General features: G+C 44.3%; 1 protein-coding gene across 1 annotated transcript in view; it reads left to right on the top strand.

Moving 5' to 3' along the window:
- LIX1 (limb and CNS expressed 1) overlaps nt 1-18,065 on the top strand; it is a 278,166-nt gene that overhangs the window by 183,656 nt on the left and 76,445 nt on the right. Inside the window, exon 5 of the mRNA XM_063964057.1 lies at nt 11,177-11,254. Coding sequence (XP_063820127.1) covers nt 11,177-11,254 — 78 coding nt within the window. The remainder of the gene's footprint in view (nt 1-11,176; nt 11,255-18,065) is intronic.

Genomic DNA, 18,065 nt, shown 5'->3' with positions numbered 1-18,065 from the left:
ACAGCAGGTACACTACTGTATGTAAATGAATGGCTTGTGTTGGTTTTGGTTGGAGGAATTCTAATTGTATTAGAAATGGAAGTGGATCAAGTGCAGTGGTTACAATATTTAGATGGTCTCTCCTGATTGGATGGCTATTCAGGAACAGTGTGTTACATAAATACCTACAGTATGTCAGATCCAATACAAGTAACTTTAGTTGGAATACCCTTAATGGCAAATCTCCTCTCCTCCAATCCTGTATTTGCTTTTTATAAGAAGATATACACGGCCATTATTCAGCATGAGTTATCTGAGCCTGTAAGCCGCACTCACAATTTGGAAAGGGGGAGCAGATAAGACCTACCACTTTCATGCTAGCAATAAAATAATCATTTTGCAATGTGTTTGTGCTCTCAGCTATAAACTTGTCACTTCCTCCCCATTTGCAGACCACCCATGAGTCCAATAACTTATTTTTATATTCTATAAACCACAACTGAAGAATGGATGGTGAGCACATATGAGAATGTCAGTATTAAATGATCCGCTTTGCATTCCAGTATCTAGCATTTGTTACATGTAATTTCGGGATTGTTTACTAGTGACAAAATAGCGTTCTTTCAATCCCACCATCTGCGCTGAATGTTCTTTAAGAGCAGCAAGTCAGAGATTGCCTGCTATCTGAAAGCTGTTCATGATGCACTGTAATGGCTGCATGGACGTTATGTATTATTCATGTTATACAATCCTCACTGGCACTAGTGCTGACAATCTTAAAGAAAACACAATTAGAATAGAAAGAATAACAGACCACCATCTCATCACACAGAAATTCACAATTCTGGCCAACCAAGAGTATTGTTTTCAGGAAAGACTGTGGTAGGTTTCAGAACCAGAGTTCTGCGGCTAGAATGATTTTATAATGAAATAAAGAAGAAAAAAACATTTTCTTTTGAAGAAAATACATACTGAAAAGCATTGGCATTTTACCTTTCTTTTATTATGTTACCCACTATATTAACTGTAATCTTCTATTTTCTGCATTTTGTAAAGAAGTAAGGATATCATGAATACTGGCATTCTTATACTGAAACTGGGTATATTGTATACATATTAAACAACAATGATTATGTATAGTATGTAAAAGTGCGGTATAATTTTAGGAGCCAAAATAAGTGTATAGTTTCTATGTAACTCATTGTTCAATAGTCCGGGATCTGTTATAATAAGTCTGCAGTTCTGCCCAGGGTTGGCAGTATTTTCTATGCAGTGGCATCAGTGGCGTAGCCAATTTTTGACAAGAGAGAGATTGAAGATGGAAAAATAGGCTATCCGTGTGTTTCAGAGTTTCCCGGTAAGCTGTTTTTTGGGGGGATTCTGGTTTGGCCAGTTTTCTCATCATACACAGAGCCAATATGCATTTTTACACTAAGGAAACTTCCAAAAATCTAAAGGTGCATACACACGGTGAGAATCGGGCTAACCCCGATTCTCACTATGCGACAGGGGCTAGGTCAGCATCGCAAGCACATAATGACTGTGCTTGCGATACTGACTATGTGCGATTTTGGCTAAGTGTCAATTTTAACTATATTTTCTACGAGATAGTCAAAATTGACTTGCCTGCACAGTCTATCTAGGCTTGCGATGCCGACCGTGTGGAACCACGTATCGTTATCGTATCGGGATCGCAAGGTGACTTTCACCTTGCGATCTGCACTAACTTTTCTTATGATTTTGACTATATAGTCAAAACCATAGGAAAATATCTCACCGTGTGTACACACCATAAGTCGGCATCAATCCACACAGACAAGTTAGGTGTACACACCACCGATGCACTAGTGACATATTGTCCAAATAACTCATGGATGCACGTTGGCTAGATTAATCTATATTGAATACCAATGTTCCTGATACCTGTCTGATAGGACCATTAGTCTAACAGTGGTAAAAGTGAGAATGAGTGGTCTGACAAAGGTTTATATCTTTCAAAAATATTTATTCCAGTGGAGGTATTATGAGCAAGTAACCTCTCATGGGCTTCTGTCAATTTCAGTTTCAAAATATTTTGCATTCTACTGGTTGCTGGCCGCTTTTTCAGGTCACTTGCTGATAAGAGTGATTGAGAGTTTTTTTGTGTCAGAATATGGCAGCCAGCAGTTTCTGTTTGTTCTAGTTAAAACCGCATGTGTCCTCTCTGTTTGCAGTCATAACCATATACAGTCACCATGGAAGTACTTGATGGGCGACGGCCATGTAAAAGAACTTAAAGGCTGCCGCCCCTCAGGTGAAGAATGAAGAAGATGCCGTAGAAGTCCTGGATGGATGGTGGTCATCAGTGGTGGGCCCAGGTGCAAAACTATGCTTTGGGCCCCCCTCCTCCACCCCAAGTTCACAATATGCCTCATGGTAGTGGGTGTCATGGAGAGGGACAGGATGACAGGGATGAGGCAGAGGATAATGGAGATGAGACGGAGGGTGGCAGGGAGACGGAGAGTTGGTGAAAGGAAGAGAGGCAATAGGTGACAGGAAAAAGGTGATGGGGACAGTGTGACAGGGAGAAGCAGTGAGGGCCATGGAGAAGCATTGGAGGATTTAGAGGGTGGCAGGGAGAGGGTGACTGGAAGAAGGTGATGAGGGGAGGCAGAGAGTATAAAAGGTCTCTATAGGTGGGAGTAAAGGGGATAAATTGGGTTGCAAAGGTTCACTGGGACATGAAGGGTAAGTATCAGTGGGGAAGACAGGCAGAAAAAAAAACAAGCGGCTTTAACATGAGAGCTGAGGAAAGGCAATACTACTGTAGTGGAAGAATTTACTAAAGAGATGGAAGAGAAATTATATTAGGGAAGAGGAGGAAGAGTGAGGGAGAGGGAGAGACGGAGGGAGGGAGGGAGAGAGAGGGGGTTGAAGAGGAAGGAAGAGAAGTTCAGAGGGAGGAGACGGAGAGGGAAAGACTGAGAAAGGGAGTGGACAGAGAAAGAGAGGGGGAGACAGGGAGAGAGGGGTGAAGAGGAAGGAAGAGAGGTTCAGAGGGAGGAGGCAGAGAGGGAGAGACTGAGAAAAGGGATAGACAGAAAGAGAGGGGGACACAGGGAGAGAGAGGGAAATAGAGAGAGAGAGGGGTGAAGAGGAAGGAAGAAAGGTGCAGGGGAACACAGAGACAGAGGGGAGAGAGAGGGTACAGAGACGTAGAGAGGGGAGGGGGGAGAGACAAAGAGAAAGGGGCAGAGACGGAGAGACAGAGAGGGAGGGGGCAGAGAAAGAGGGAGATGGAGAGAGCGAGAGGGAAGATGGCAAGGGAGGGATAGAAGAGGATTATGTTACGGAAGAGGAAAGAGAGTGAGGGAGTAAGACAGACCAAATGAGAGAGAAAGAGGGGTGTAGATGAAAGATTAAAGGTGCAGAGGAATAGAGAGAGGGGGGTGGAGATGGAGAGAGAGGGAGGGGAAGACAGAGAGAGAAAGAGAGAGGCACAGAGAACAAGAGAAGGGGGAGATGGGGCGAGAGAGAGGGGGAAAATGTTTCTTTTACAGAGGGGACTATAGGTACCAACATGCCCTTCATGCCCTGCCTGCTGGTACTTGTGGCCCTCCAAGTACCAGCATACGGGGGAGGCTTGCTTAAGCCTGTAGTCCTCCTGTAAAAGACGATATTATTTCACTAATGGACTATCAGCCCCCACCCCCACCCCCCTTTCCTCCCCCTCTCTCTCTAGTGTGTTTTTCATCTTATCCTGGGCACCAAAACTACTAACAGCCCTAACAACCTACTGCATAGGAGTGCAAGGGTGCATTGGTAGACAGATCTAGCTAAGTATATGCTCTTCAGGTATACATTTCATCTTAGTAATTCGTAGTAGTCTTCGATATATATTAATGTTTGTTGTATGGCAGCAACACTGGGGTCATGGGTTCCATTCCAAGCATGCACTTACCTGCATGAAGTTTTCATGTTCTTCCTTAGTTTGTTTGGGTTTCCTCCAGATGCTGTGGTTTCCTCCAACAATCCAAACACATCATGATAAATTAATTGGCTTCTGACACAAATCAACCCTAGTTTTGTATGTGCGTCCATATGGTGGGGAATAAAGACTGTAAAGGGTACCAAGTGTGGCCACAAGCCCAGGTACAGGGGGGCGTGGCCAAATCCAGGGAAGTGTGGCCACAACCTTCAAAATAAAAAAAATAAAAATAGTAAGCGCTGACGTTGTGAAGCACGTTTCAATGGGTGGCATCATCGGCTGCACATGGGGACATGTCCCTTTTAGCCCCTGACCCAGGCCCCCGCTGGGCCCCACCAACATGCCCGGGTAATTAGTATCCGCTGCCACCTCCTCTTGGCTCCTCTGATTGTAAGCTCCACTGCAGCCTGGACTAATGTGAATGACTTAATATTCTCTGTACAGTGCTGCATAATGTGTGCATTACATAAAGAACTGATAATGAATAAATAAATTAATTAATAGTATACAGGTTGAGTATCCCCTATCCAAATATTCCGAAATACGGAATATTCCGAAATACGGACTTTTTTGAGTGAGACTGAGATAGTGAAAAATTGGTTTTCTGATGGCTCAATGAACACAAACTTTGTTTAATACACAAAAGAATAAAAAATATTGTATTAAATGACCTTCAGGCTGTGTGTATAAGGTATATATGAAACATAAATGAATTGTGTGTATGTATACACACTTTGATTAATGCACAAAGTTATTAAAAATATAGTATAAAATGACCTTCAGGCTGTGTGTATAAGGTGTATATGAAACATAAATGCCTTCTGTGCTTAGACTTAGGTCCCATCACCATGATATCTCATTATGGTATGCAATTATTCCAAAATACGGAATAATCCGATATCCAAAATACCTCTGGTCCCAAGCATTTTGGATAAGGGATACTCAACCTGTACTAGTAAAAATGCCGCCACTCACAGTAGTCCCCAGGAAGATGATAATTACAAACTTAGGGGGTATGCAATTAGCTCAGTTTTTTATTGCCTTGGCGAAAAAACTGACCTTTTTACTATTTTTAGGGGGCGAATGGGAATTCGCACTGTGCAATAGCAGGGCCGGATTTTCGCCTAGGCAAATAATGCGACATGGGCAGAAAACACGTGGATTGGCGAATCCATGTGTTTTCCGTCTTTATCACCAATTTTGAGGCATTTTTCGCCAATGCCTTTTCACTTAAAATAAAAAAAAAAAAAGGTTAAAAGGCATTGGCGAAAATGCCTTCAAAACAGACAAAACGGTCCTAACTGAATACTCAGTGGGGCGAATTCATTATCTCCAAAATGATCAGAGCTAATTGCATACCTCCCTTAATATGCATGCAGTTATATTAATGTACTTAGTCTTTTATAGGCCCTAGTGTGAATAGTGCCCTGTACCTTATATTGCAGTAACAGTAATGCCCTGTAATAACCAACAAGACCAGTAAAAGATACACCAGTAAATTAATGACCTGTAATAAACTAAAAAGTAGTAACGTCCACTAATAAAGGCATCGGTACTCCCCCATTGTCACTGTTATCTACTGCTCCTCAAGCTTGCAGTAATTGGAAGGGGAACTACAGGTGGACTGTGTGTACCCATATGGTAAGCACAATAATCTCGAAGTGCTGGTTTAGAAGAAATATATTTAGCAGGGTTGCCTTTAAACATGATTTGTATGAAGTTTGTACTTTTTTGCATTTAATATTTTTTTTTATTGAAGCATTAGGTACCGCAGTATACAATAACAACGGGCAATGGTGGTCATTCCGAGATGATCGCTCACTAGCAGTTTTTAGCAGCCGTGCAAACGCTATGCCGCCTCCCACTGGGAGTGTATTTTAGCTTAGCAGAAGTGCGAACGAAAGGATCGCAGTGCGGCTACAAAGTTTTTTTGTGCAGTTTCAGAGTAGCTCAAAACCTACTCAGCGCTTGCGATCACTTCAGACCATTCAGTTCCTGTTTTGACGTCACAAACACGCCCTGCGTTCGCCCAGCCACGTCTGTGTTTTTCCTGGCACAACTGCGTTTTTCCGAACACTCCCTGAAAACGGTCATTTGACACCCAGAAACGCCCACTTCATGTCAATCATTCTGCGGCCACCAGTGCGACTGAAATGCTTCGCTAGACCCTGGGTGAAACTGCAACGGTCGTTGTAATAGTACGTCGCGTGTGCGCATTGCGCCGCATACGCATGCGCAGAAGTGCCATTTTTTTCCCTCATCGCTGCACAGCGAACGATTGCAGCTAGCGAACAACTCGGAATGACCCCCAATGTCCAAGAATAACAGAATGAACAGTGATAATGACTTTCATACTTATAACAGAATGCCATAGCATGAAGCATTCATGGACAATAAAAGATAAATAATGTAGAATGTCTCCAGTGGAGTTAATTACAATGTATATACTGTAGTTCATACAAATAAATTCAAACATATACCCACACACTCCTCAGGGGAGTCCCCCCAATGTTGATATTAAAAGCCACATCTCCAACTCAAAATAAAACACTCTAGAACACACACAACTACTGTTACTACAGCTACCCACTGGAATACTGAACTCACTGCTGCTCAGTAGCGGCTCTTGCCGAAGGGCAAGCAGGCTTTTTGCCTGGGGCGCCGCTGCCCCAGGGGCGCCGCCGTGGCAAGAGCAGCATACTAATCTTCCCCCTGTCCCCGGCTGCAGCAGGCACCATGGGCTCTGCGGGCGCCCGCTGCAGCTGGCATTACTGACTGACACTAGGGCTATTACACACGCGGCAGCTTTTGCCAGCCGGGAAAAAGCCGGATGGCTTTTTCCCGTGCCGGTATTTTAATTAATAATGTAAAGTGTAGGGTGCTTTCAAACAGCATGGCCCCGGCACTGCTGCCGGGTTGCAGCCGGAAATATCCACTGAAAAGTCCGGCTGCCAGGACCGTGTCGTCCTTGTGTGCAGTGAACTGTGTGTGTGAAGGGGAGCTTTCATACACAACGTTTTATTTTTCAAGCCGTGTCTGCTGCTGCGCATGCGCACAGCATTACACACGGCTGAAAGCCGTTGTGTGTGAAAGACTCTGCCGGATGACAAAAAGGCGGACAAAGTTAGTCCGGCTTTTTGCCATCTGGTGTAAACCGGGTAATGTGTAACAGCCCTCAAGGTCATAATTGACCCCTAGTGTCTGTGCGGCACTGCTATGGGAGAGACGTCATGACGTCTCTCCCATAGTAGAGAGGAGCCGGAGACGGTGGGCAGCGCAGCAGGAGCGGTAAGTATTGTGTGTGTGTTTTTTTTAATGTGTGTGTGTGTGCAGCGCTACCGGGGCCACTGGCACAACTAGGGGGCACAGCTATTGGGGGCACTGGCACAGCTACAGGGGCACAACTAGGAGCACAGCTACTGGGGTCACTGGCACAGTTACTGGGGGCACTGGCACAGCTAGGGGGCACAGCTACTGGAGGCACTGGCACAGCTACTGGGGGCACTGGCACAGCTACAGGGGCACAGCTAGGGGGCACTGGCACAACTACTGGGGGCACGGGCACAGCTAGGGGGCACAGCTACTGGGGGCACTGGCACAGCTAGGGGGCACAGCTACTTTGGGCACTGGCACAGCTACAGGGGCACAGCTACTGGGGCACTGGCACAGCTACAGGGGCACAGCTAGGGGGCACTGGCACAGCTACTGGGGGCACTGGCACAGATACAGGGGCACAGCTAGGGGGCACAGCTACTGGGGGCACTGGCACAGCTAGGGGGCACAGCTACTGGGGGCACTGGCACAGCTACAGGGGCACAACTAGGAGCACAGCTACTGGGGTCACTGGCACAGTTACTGGGGGGCACTGGCACAGCTAGGGGGCACTAGCACAGCTACTGTGGGCACTGGCACAGCTACAGGGGCACAGCTACTGGGGGCACTGGCACAGCTACAGGAGCACAGCTAGGGAGCACAGCTACTGGGGGCACTGGCACAGCTACAGGGGTACAGCTAGGGGGCACTGGCACAGCTACAGGGGGCACAACTACTGGGGGCACTGGCACAGCTACAGGGGCACAGCTACTGGGGTCACTGGCACAGCTACAGGGGGCACAACTACTGGGGGCACTGGCACAGCTACAGGGGTCACAACTGCTGGGGGCACAACTACAGGGGGCACAACTACTGGGGCACAGCTACAAGGGGCACAGCTACTGGGGGCAAAGCTACAAGGGACACAGCTACTGGGGGCACAACTACAGGGGTCACAACTACTGGGGCACAGCTACTGGGCTCACAACTATTGAGGCACTGCTACAGGGGCACAGCTGCTGGGGGCACAACTACTGGGGGGCAAATCCACTGGGGGTACAGCTACAAGAGGGCACAAGTACAAGGAGATAACTGTGGCCATGCCCCTTCCCTATGAAGAAGCCACGCCCCTATTTTACCTGGGGGAGGGGGGCGCGCACCGCAGGAAACTTTCGCCCTGGGCGCCGTAAGGTCTAGAACCGGACCTGCTGCTGCTACTACCACTCATATCTAAAAATCGGGATCCGGTCTGAAGATCGACAGTGTCTAGGTCGACAATGTTTAGGTCGACCACTATAGGTCGACAGTCACTAGGTCGACATGGATGGAAGGTCGACAGGGTTTCTAGGTCGACATGTGCTAGGTCGACAGGTCTAAAGGTCGACATGAGTTTTTCACAATTTTTTTGGGGGGGCGGATTTTTTCATACTTAACGATCCACGTGGACTACGATTGGAACGGTAAAGTGTGCCGAGCGAAGCGGTAGCGGAGCGAAGGCACCATGCCCGAAGCATGGCGAGCGAAGCGAGCCATGCGAGGGGACGCGGTGCACTAATTTGGGATCCCAGTCACTTTACGAAGAAAACGACACCAAAAAAAAAAAAATTTGTCATGTCGACCTTTAGACCTGTCGACCTAGCACATGTCGACCTAGAAACCCTGTCGACCTTCCATCCATGTCGACCTAGTGACTGTCGACCTATAGTGGTCGACCTAAACATTGTCGACCTAGATACTGTCGATAAAACGAACCACACCCCTAAAAATCATGCCTCTCTATTTTGTTCATCATACAGTATTAAAGATTGTGTTGCCTTCTCACACAGATTTCCACACATTATACCGATTACATTTCTAAAATAATCATATTTTATTGCAACACCATAATCCATCTACCTCCACTACATTCACCCTAATAACGGCTTTCCAGTAATGTTATAAGTTACAACACTTCATGAAAGGTGTACATACAGTATCCTGCCTGCTTATTCTTCTCAGTCAAAGTTATGTGTCCTCAACAAACCCCATTTTACTCATTTAAAATTTTAAATATCAGAGGTACAGTCTGTTTTGAGGTTTGTTTTTTTTATTTGTGGTTTCGACTCGAGCTGTGCTGGATGCCAGAACCTCAAATACACTTTCAGACCAGCTAATTTACCCCTTCACCTATTTTTCTGCATAAGGATGTCACACATTTCCACACTTTTGTTCTTCATAAATGAGCTGCAGTATAGAGTTGTGTGAAAAAATAAAATAGAACACTTTTAAATCTGGACTTTTCAATATCAGGCTTAGTAAACTCACTTTCTATATGAGTTTTTCAGTTTACCTCACTTAATATTTGAATCATTTTATCCCATTTCATTAATGTTTGATGGCTTTGTTTTTGCATATCTTAAGGTTCCACCACACATTCTCAAAGGGGTTAAGGTCTAGAGTCAGACATATATTAATAAAAGGAATGAGGTAGTAAATGATTATTACATGATGCTGAGGGTGTAAATCATTTTTGTGGATGTGTTATTAACAAATGAACAAAGAGGGATGATATTTTGTGTTGGTCAGAGAAATACTGTATTATGGTGGTCGCTGGGAAACTCTGCACTTAATATGGTGGTCACTGGAATGCTGTGCGTATTGTATTTTCTTCACTGAGATGCCCTATACCTGTATTGTAAGGCAGTTACTGGGATGATCTGAGTATTGTAATACGGTCACTAGTATGTCCTACGTATCTCAGTGCATTGTATGGTAGACACTGAGATACTTTGTGCATTGCATTGCATGCCTCCCAACATGACCCTCTCCAGGACGGACACAATGCTCTGCTTCTGGACTTTTCTTATGATTGTCTGCACCTGTGTTGAACAGGTTAATGGATGAGAAAGATGTTTCAGCACAGGTGCTGGCAATCATGATTTAAGTGGGAAGTCCAGGAGCAGAGCATTCTGTCCCTCCTGGAGAGGGTCATGTTGGGAGGTATGCATTGCAGTCACTGGATTGCTCTGTGTTTTGCCTGGTGGACCCTGGTTGCTCTGTGTTTTGTATGGCGGTCATTAGGATGCTCTGTGACATTCATTGGTGGGATTTGTATATTGTATGGTGGTCATTGAGATGCTTTGTGTGCTGTATTATATTTGGATACATATAGATAAATGTTCCTTATTTGCTCAAATTAGCTTTTTTTTCACATTACAATCTACTTTTAAAGCTCTACCTTGATGCAACTATTATCTGGAAGGGGTGTAGTATGTGGTGCCGGCGGTCGGGCTCCCGGCGACCAGCATACCGGCGCCGGAATCCCGACCGCCGGCATACCGACAGCTGGGTGAGCGCAAATGAGCCCCTGCGGGCACAGTGGCACGCTACGCGCGCCACACTATCTATTCTTCCTCCGGGGGGGTCGTGGACCCCCAGGAGGGAGAAAGGTTGTTGGTATGCCGGTGGTCGGGATTCCGGCGCCAGTATGGTGGTCGTCGGGAGCCCGGCCGCTGGCAACCTGAAGACCACCCGGCTGGAAAGAAGGTACTGGGTCATTGAGTGCCACTATTAAAAACTGTCACACACTTAATTGTCTTTATGTCAGTTTGACTTTTCCCCTTCTGTCTGATTCATTTTAGTCTTATTGTATTGATTTGTATGTATTTTTATGATTTTTCCTTGTACGGACACTTAGTGGAGACATATAATAATAATAATAATAAAAAAGATAATAATAATAATAATAATAAAAGGAATGAGGGTTTTGTGACTAACTTACTTTTATTTATTTTACGCAACATTTATCCTAAAATAAATAGAGAACAAAATTCCACTTATATACAGTATAACATATATTTTTGCTTTAAGTAAATAGAACATATCAAAAAGTCTGGTTTAATACATTGATAACACTTGGTATTATATTATATTCTACAGGAACTCATGATAGTCTTTCAACTCCTGCACTGGAACGGAAGTCTTAAAGCTCTCAGAGACACCAAGTGCTCTCGTCAGGTAAGAAACGTCTGTAGCCTTATCTAAAACACTTGTTTACCTTATAAGCACTTACTCAGAATGTGTTCATTATTAATCTTGAATCCTAACGGTTTAATAAGAAACATCTGTGAGTTTTGCAGTTTTAGAGTTCTCTCAGAAGGCAATTCCTATTTACAGTTACATCACCAATAATAACTAAACAGTTGGGCGTATCTTTAAATAAAACACAGCATAAAAAATAATAATTCTACTGTATGTGGAAACAGTGGGGGAGATGTTCCAAAACCATGGAGAGAGATAAAGTAAATTGAGACTACTAACTAATCCGCTTGTAACTGTCATGTTACAAGCTGTGTTTGAAAAATTACCATCATTTAAATTTAAATCATTTGATAAATCTCCCTCATTGTTGGCGTTATATACTAACATATGTGTAAACTTGCATGCACAAAATTTGTAGCAACTAGTACTTGCTTTTGTTATTCTACTTACTTTTTCATTATTACAACTTGCCAAACAAAAGATAATTATTGTTTGGTTAATGTGCTTATCTTCCAACGTGCCATAGATCATGATAAAAAGGGCAACCTCAGAATTTGGAGGTGTCCTGTGATAGAGCTGCTTCTGGTAGATTGGATGATGTCTGGCTGAATTGGGGACATGGGATATACTGTAAATGAACCACTATTGGGAGATATACTGTATTGTTATGATTTACTGTCAAGAGCTAGGCTCTGCTTTTGGGATTTTTAAATGAACATGTTGATAATTAATTAATTAATCAATCAATTAATAAATCTATGTTATATGTCATACTTAATATGGGCACAGATTTACAGAATGCAATGACACATAGCAACCACTCACACACTTTGTTTTATTAGACTACCCAACATTAAATCCATCAAAGCTAAATGCAGATTGATTGGTTGTTATGGGTTACTGCAATGTGCAAGTTTCGCCCTATGGGGGTAATTCTGAGTTGATCGCAGCAGCAAGTTTGTTAGCAATTGGGCAAAACCATGTGCACTGCAGGTGGGGCAGATGTAACATGTGCAGAGAGAGTTAGATTTGGGTGGTTTATTTTGTTTCTGTGCAGGGTAAATACTGGCTGCTTTATTTTTACAATGCAATTTAGATTGCAGATTGAACACACCACACCCAAATCTAAGTCTCTCTGCACATGTTATATCTGCCTCCCCTGCAGTGCACATGGTTTTGCCCAGTTGCTAACAGAATTCCTGCTGCGATCAACTTGGAATTACCCCCATTGTGTCATGTGCATTATTGTGTGTGGCATAATGTCTAAGGGCCATTGCAGTATGTGGTATAATGTATACTGGGCATTACTATAAGGAGGAAAAATGGCAAATAAGGGCCTTGAACACGCCACACCCAAATCTAACTCTCTCTGCACATGTTATACCTGTCCCCCCTGCAGTGCACATGGTTTTGCCCAACTGCTAACAAATTTGATGCTGCGATCAACTCAGAATTAGGCCCTATGTTAGAAGATAACTCTTAGGGGTAAATTTACTAAGATGGGCGTTCTATTTAAGATGGGATGTTGCCCATAGCAGCCAATCAGATTCCAGGTATTATCTTCTAGAAGGTGCTAGGTAAATGAGAAGTAGAATCTGATTGGTTGCTATGGGTAACATCCCTTCTTAAATAGAACTCCCATCTTTACCCCACATGGTCTACTTGCTCTGTGAAGGTTTTACAGTCTTACCTTTTTAACATGTATGGCACTTTGATTCTAAGACTAGGGGCGGCGTGTAGGGGCGGCGTGTAATGCCGCCCGAGTTCAGCCGCCGTGCGGGATGCCGGACGAACTCAGACTGTTTTTTAAAGGGGCAATCACTTACAAGGAAAAACCATGCCTTGTAAGTGATTGCCCCTTTAAAAGAATGTCCAAGTTCTGCCGGCATCCCGCACGGCCGCTGAACTCGCGCAGCATTACACCTCGCCCTATATTTCCTAATTGCAGGGTCTTTGGCCACTGGCATGGCACAGTCGCTCTTGTGACCAAGCTGCTGTTTTTCATCCTAGAGAAAGCTAGAACATACAGTATAATCTTAAGGGAAAATTATATGAAATCGGTTCTCAAAACATATGCTAAATTTAAGAACACAAATCATAATAAAAAAATAAAGTTACTGGCACAGTTCGTCAATAAAGCTAAACATTTGGCCTAGATCTCACTGAAGCAGATAATGGAAAAATGTCATCATGTATTATACAATACACTGAGGCACAGCCTTTAGACAGTTTAGGGCAAAAACATTTTAACTGCGTCCTGTGAAAAGTGAAAACAGTGTAATTCTATATTTTCTTGGGTTCTACAAATAATAATGTGTATTTGATAAAGTTTTCTTAGCAGTGTATTTGTGGTTGTTAGAGTAAAGAGTTTGTAACACAGTGTGTGTGTTTTCAGGGTATTGTTATGGGATTAGGTGTATGGGCCTTATTTGAAGGTGGGCGCAGCGACAATGTTTGTACAGTTGCCCGAGATTTTTTTGTACTGTGCATGTGTCTGAGTCACACTGTACATGTGCCACGATGGATACCGCTGATGGCCATGTTTCAATGGACATTCTGCTGGTGCAACGCCCAGTGGTGCGACGGCTGTGTGACTGATGGCGCAACTTTTACACAAAGCAGCCAATTAACGCTGCAGACGGTCAGCATCTCTGTATTAATGACATTAGCTGTGGCATTAGCGTGAAGATACATGAGGCTAGTAAAAAGACACAGTTGTAGCTGCATTAGAGTCCACATCTGAGTCATTTACTTTGGGATCTATTTACTAAGCCTTGGATGGAGATAAAGTGGACGGAGGTAAAGCACCAGCCAATCAGCTCCTAACTGCCATGTCACAGGTTTAAAAAAATAACAATTAGGAGCTGATTGGCTGGTACTTTATCTCCATCAACTTAACCTCCATCCAAAGTTTAGTAAATAGACCCATTAGTTTCTTATGGGGTCTAAGTTTTAAGGCACATATGGAGGAAAGAACAGTGCATGTTTACTCTTTCCCTTGCCTGCTATGTGCAGTCATCCACTGGGGCGTGCATGGAAGAAGATTTGGGGTGGAGTGAGGTCACAAATGTATGATAAGTAGTGATGAGCGGATTCGGTTTCTGAGAAACCGAACCCACCCGAGCTTTACCTTTTTTTACACGGGTCAGAGCAGACTCGGATCCTCCCGCCTTGCTCGGCTAAACCGAGCGCGCCCGAACGTCATCATCCCGCTGTCGGATTCTCGCGAGATTCGGATTCTATAAGCAGCTGCGCGTCGCCGCCATTTTTACACGTGCATTGAGATTGATAGGGAGAGGATGTGGCTGGCGTCCTCTCCGTTTATACGAGACACTACAGTTGGTCTGATTGCTTTGCTTTGCTTGTTTATTTTACTATTGTGGGGAGGATTGGGGAGCAGCTTTTAGGAGGAGTACAGTGCAGAGTTTTGTTGATAGTGACCACCAGTTTTTTATCCGTTCTCTTCTCTGCCTGAAAAAAACGCTCCATACCATATCTGTGCTCAGTGTGCTGCATGATATATCTGTGCTGAGTGCTCACACTTCTTAATTGTGGGGACTGGGGAGCAGCTATAGCAGGAGTACAGTGCAGAGTTTTGCTGACAGTGACCACCAGTATACGTTTGTCTGCCTGAAAAACACTCCTGTGGCTTTTTTGTTTTTATACTAGTAGTTTAGCAGTTTGCTGACACTGTGTCCACCAGGTCCATTATACTGTATATAGCAGTACGGTAGGCCACTGCTGTACCTACCTCTGTGTCGTCATCCGTCATCCATAAAGTATACTATCCATCCATCTACATTGTTTACCTGTGGTGGCTTTTTTTTTTATACTAGTAGTTTAGCAGTCTGCTGACAGTGTCCACCAGGTCCATTATACTGTATATAGCAGTACGGTAGGCCACTGCTGTACCTACCTCTGTGTCGTCACTCGTCATCCATAAAGTATACTATCCATCCATCTACATTGTATACCTGTGGTGGCTTTTTTTTTTTTTTACTAGTAGTTTAGCAGTCTGCTGACACTGTGTCCACCAGGTCCATTATACTGTATATAGCAGTACGGTAGGCCACTGCTGTACCTACCTCTGTGTCGTCACTCGTCATCCATAAAGTATACTATCCATCCATCTACATTGTATACCTGTGGTGGCTTTTTTTTTTTATACTAGTAGTTTAGCAGTCTGCTGACACTGTGTCCACCAGGTCCATTATACTGTATATAGCAGTACGGTAGGCCACTGCTGTACCTACCTCTGTGTCGTCACTCGTCATCCATAAAGTATACTATCCATCCATCTACATTGTATACCTGTGGTGGCTTTTTTTTTTATACTAGTAGTTTAGCAGTCTGCTGACAGTGTCCACCAGGTCCATTATACTGTATATAGCAGTACGGTAGGCCACTGCTGTACCTATCTCTGTGTCGTCACTCGTCATCCATAAAGTAATAGTATACTATCCATCCATCTACATTGTATACCTGTGGTGGCTTTTTTTTTTTTATACTAGTAGTTTAGCAGTCTGCGGACAGTGTCCACCAGGTCCATTATACTGTATATAGCAGTACGGTAGGCCACTGCTGTACCTACCTCTGTGTCGTCACTCGTCATCCATAAAGTATACTATCCATCCATCTACATTGTATACCTGTGGTGGATTTTTTTTTATACTAGTAGTTTAGCAATCTGCTGACAGTGTCCACCAGGTCCATTATACTGTATATAGCAGTACGGTAGGCCACTGCTGTACCTACCTCTGTGTCGTCACTCGTCATCCATAAAGTATACTATCCATCCATCTACATTGTATACCTGTGGTGGCTTTTTTTTATACTAGTAGTTTAGCAGTCTGCTGACAGTGTCCACCAGGTCCATTATACTGTATATAGCAGTACGGTAGGCCACTGCTGTACCTACCTCTGTGTCGTCACTCGTCATCCATAAAGTATACTATCCATCCATCTACATTGTATACCTGTGGTGGCTTTTTTTTTTATACTAGTAGTTTAGCAGTCTGCTGACAGTGTCCACCAGGTCCATTATACTGTATATAGCAGTACGGTAGGCCACTGCTGTACCTACCTCCTTGTCGTCACTCGTCATCCATAAAGTATACTATCCATCCATCTACATTGTATACCTGTGGTGGCTTTTTTTTATACTAGTAGTTTAGCAGTCTGCTGACAGTGTCCACCAGGTCCATTATACTGTATATAGCAGTACGGTAGGCCACTGCTGTACCTACCGCTGTGTCGTCACTCGTCATCCATAAAGTAATAGTATACTATCCATCCATCTACATTGTATACCTGTGGTGGCTTTTTTTTTTATACTAGTAGTTTAGCAGTCTGCTGACAGTGTCCACCAGGTCCATTATACTGTATATAGCAGTACGGTAGGCCACTGCTGTACCTACCTCTGTGTCGTCACTCGTCATCCATAAAGTATACTATCCATCCATCTACATTGTATACCTGTGGTGGCTTTTTTTTTTTATACTAGTAGTTTAGCAGTCTGCTGACAGTGTCCACCAGGTCCATTATACTGTATATAGCAGTACGGTAGGCCACTGCTGTACCTACCTCTGTGTCATCACTCGTCATCCATAAAGTATACTATCCATCCATCTACATTGTATACCTGTGGTGGCTTTTTTTTTATACTAGTAGTTTAGCAGTCTGCTGACAGTGTCCACCAGGTCCATTATACTGTATATAGCAGTACGGTAGGCCACTGCTGTACCTACCTCTGTGTCGTCACTCGTCATCCATAAAGTATACTATCCATCCATCTACATTGTATACCTGTGGTGGCTTTTTTTTATACTAGTAGTTCAGCAGTCTGCTGACAGTGTCCACCAGGTCCATTATACTGTATATAGCAGTACGGTAGGCCACTGCTGTACCTACCTCTGTGTCGTCACTCGTCATCCATAAAGTAATAGTATACTATCCATCCATCTTAATTGTATACCTGTGGTGGCTTTTTTTTTATACTAGTAGTTTAGCAGTCTGCTGACAGTGTCCACCAGGTCCATTATACTGTATATAGCAGTACGGTAGGCCACTGCTGTACCTACCTCTGTGTCGTCACTCGTCAGGTTCCATTTCTCTAGGCAGGCGATACCGAAAATGTACACAGACCTCAGAAAAAGACTCACCAGTGTCCTAAAAAATGCAGTTGTACCCAATGTCCAATGTCCACTTAACCACGGACATGTGGACAAGTGGAGCAGGGCAGACTCAGGACTATATGACTGTGACAGCCCACTGGGTAGATGTATTGCCTCCCGCAGCAAGAACAGCAGCGGCGGCACCAGTAGCAGCATCTTGCAAACGCCAACTCGTTCCTAGGCAGGCTACGCTTTGTATCACCGCTTTCCAGAATACACACACAGCTGAAAACCTCTTACGGCAACTGAGGAAGATCATCGCAGAATGGCTTACCCCAATTGGACTCTCCTGGGTATTTGTGACATCGGACAACGCCAGCAATATTGTGCGTGCATTACATCTGGGCAAATTCCAGCACGTCCCATGTTTTGCACATACCTTGAATTTGGTGGTGCAGAATTATTTAAAAAACGACAGGGGCGTGCAAGAGATGCTGTCGGTGGCCCAAAGAATTGCGGGCCACTTTCGGCGTTCAGGCACCGCGTACAGAATACTGGAGCACCACCAAAAATACCTGAACCTGCCCTGCCATCATCTGAAGCAAGAGGTGGTAACGAGGTGGAATTCAACCCTCTATATGCTTCAGAGGATGGAGGAGCAGCAAAAGGCCATT

The sequence above is a fragment of the Pseudophryne corroboree genome, chromosome 1 (genome assembly GCF_028390025.1).
Source record: "Pseudophryne corroboree isolate aPseCor3 chromosome 1, aPseCor3.hap2, whole genome shotgun sequence".
Lineage (NCBI taxonomy): Eukaryota > Metazoa > Chordata > Amphibia > Anura > Myobatrachidae > Pseudophryne > Pseudophryne corroboree.
Note: the sequence above shows the minus strand (reverse complement) of the source record. Positions and strands in the feature narration are given on the sequence as shown.